This window comes from Gloeophyllum trabeum (assembly GCF_000344685.1).
Source record: "Gloeophyllum trabeum ATCC 11539 unplaced genomic scaffold GLOTRscaffold_00318, whole genome shotgun sequence".
Taxonomy (NCBI): domain Eukaryota; kingdom Fungi; phylum Basidiomycota; class Agaricomycetes; order Gloeophyllales; family Gloeophyllaceae; genus Gloeophyllum; species Gloeophyllum trabeum.
The window spans coordinates 190-2,474 of record NW_006920726.1 but is presented as its reverse complement, the minus strand read 5'-3'; the positions used below and the strand labels follow the sequence as shown (position 1 = coordinate 2,474).

At 52.0% G+C, this 2,285-nt stretch overlaps 1 protein-coding gene across 1 annotated transcript; it reads left to right on the top strand.

Moving 5' to 3' along the window:
- Positions 1-478: 478 nt before the first annotated feature.
- GLOTRDRAFT_134596 (uncharacterized protein) lies at positions 479-1,887 on the top strand (the record flags this gene model as incomplete). The annotated part of the gene is made up of 3 exons (XM_007873553.1): positions 479-1,151; positions 1,204-1,277; positions 1,330-1,887. 3 exons carry the CDS (start codon positions 479-481, stop codon positions 1,885-1,887), a joined length of 1,305 nt encoding a protein of 434 aa, XP_007871744.1.
- Between the last annotated feature and the right edge of the window lie 398 nt (positions 1,888-2,285).

Below are 2,285 nucleotides of genomic sequence, written 5' to 3'. Positions count from 1 at the left end.
TCCCTGACCTGCCCAGACCAGCTTCCCACAGCCTCCTTAGGGATATCATTTTTGTAAGTAAGTTGTACCTAAGTAGGTACTGGTAGGGGGGTGCCTGAGTTGGAGCAAGTAGTGGGCGAGACGCGGACTTAGCGTCTCGCGCGTCTCCGGCAGTAGGCGCTTGTTTCCGAGCTGCCTCGGACGGGCTCTAGAGGGTAAAATAGAGTAAATACACAATGTCTCAGGGGGTTTTCATACCCGTCTCACACAATGAAAGACATACCGGGGCGTATTAACGCATGCGTCGGTGAGCGCGAGCACTTGAGTCGGGCTACTCATGCCACAGCTGGCACGTGGCTGCCTCACCGCTTCGGGCAATCGACCTCGACTTGAACCAAGTTATTTTCTGGTCCTATTTCTCTCTCCTCCCACATTCCTGACTCTCTCCTTGCTCTTTTAACTTCGAGTTTTTTCCTGATAATTTACTGCTTGCCTAGTAATGTCTGGAAGTGCTTCTGCTCATCCTTCTTCTGGCTCTGTTGGTCCTGCTGATGATGGGGCCTCTCCTGGCCCTGCTGCTCCTGGGACTTCCCCTGTCCCTGGTGATAGTGAAGTTGGCCCTGCTAGTGCTGAAGCTAGTTCTGCTCCCCCTCCTCCTCTACCAGCTATAACTCCCCCTCCACTTCCACCTGCTTCTCCTCCTCCGCACGCTCCAACTCCTCCTCCTCTGCATGCTCCAACCCCTCCTCCTGCTCCGCCTGCTCCAACTCCTCCTCCACCCGCTCCGACTCCTCCTCCACCTGCTCCGACTCCTCCTCCGCCCGCTCCTGATCCTGATGCTCCTGATGCTCCTTGCTTTGGGCTGTCATCTAAGAAGCGTAAGGAGCGACAGGAGCCTCCTGCCGCGGTGCGTTCAGTTCTGATCAAGCCTAAGCCATCTCGTCAGAATGCCAAGACGCTTGAGATGTCAGAGGCTGTGGCATCTGCCCACAAGGAGAAGATTGCGAAGCACTTTGCGGTGTTGGACACCACTGCAGATGAGGATAAGTACCCAACAGTGAAGAAGGCCCGTGGAAATCCCGCTATCCAGCATCATGCGGATGAGATCAATCGCAGAGCATCCATAGTGGTGGTCTCAAACCGTGAGCGCAAGGAGGTATGCTCCCATTGCAGTGAGTCTTCTATCTTTGGGTGTATTGCTTGAGTTCTTGACTTGAACTTCAGCATTCTCTGTGGCATCGCCGGTGAACGGCCCTGATCCACTGGTCCTGTTACGGCCTGGTCCAACTATCCAAGTCGTGAGTACATTTGATTTACTCTGCTGCTTCTGTCTTGCTCATTGTCCATTAGGGCCGTTATGTGGATGTCCAGTACACTGGCATGCACTGGCGGTGTATGACGCATGATGCACGGGCGCGGTTCTACAAGAAGGAAGATATTCCACCGCAATATGCCCCAGGCCAGAAGAAGAAGAAGGGTATGACAAAGGCAAAGCTTCAGCACCTTGATGTTTCAAGACTGTCTGCTGCAAAAGTCCGATGGGTCCTTGCTGACATCAAGAAGTGTCATTCAGGAGAGGCAGATCACCCAGCTTGTCTCCTGCTGGAGGAGACCGATGAGCTCCTGGAGGCAAAAGCGGATACGAAGCGGGAGAATAGGGCTGAGTACCGTAAGGCCCGCTCAATGCTCCAGAAGGAGAAGAGGGCAGGGAACAAGGTACAGAGGCTTGCGAACAAAAGGGCTAAGAAGCATGCTAGGTGGTTGAAGCGGAGTGGGATGGATGAGATGGAGGTGGATGAAGATGATAGAGGTGAGGGCAGTAGCAAGGTACAGGACAGGGTTCAGGAGGACTCAACCACAGAGGAGTCTGAGGATGACACCTTGGGCCCTGAGTCAGAGGATGAGTAGTGTATTCTTCCTTTCTGAATGTGCTGTGATTGCTTGACTATGCTTTCTGACTTCTACATGCCTTCCTATATCTGCATTAATTGCGTACTTGTCCATCGATTCTTCTTGGGTTTGTTAGATTCTCTTTAATGATCCACCTAGTTGAACTTCCTGTACACTCCCTTAGACCACACTCGTTTGCAATCTAAAGCTGTCCTTAATGTAGTCCAAAGTCTGACCGAACTCCAATAACAGTAGACTGGAGGATAAAATCACTGGGGAGTGAACGGTGGACTCTGGTGTGTTTGGTGGATAATGAAACAGACTTTTAAATACTGGAAAAGGGGAGTGCAACAAAGCCCAGTCAAATCACCACACTTCTGGAGCCAATGGATGTGTGACAAGGTCAGGCTGTAACC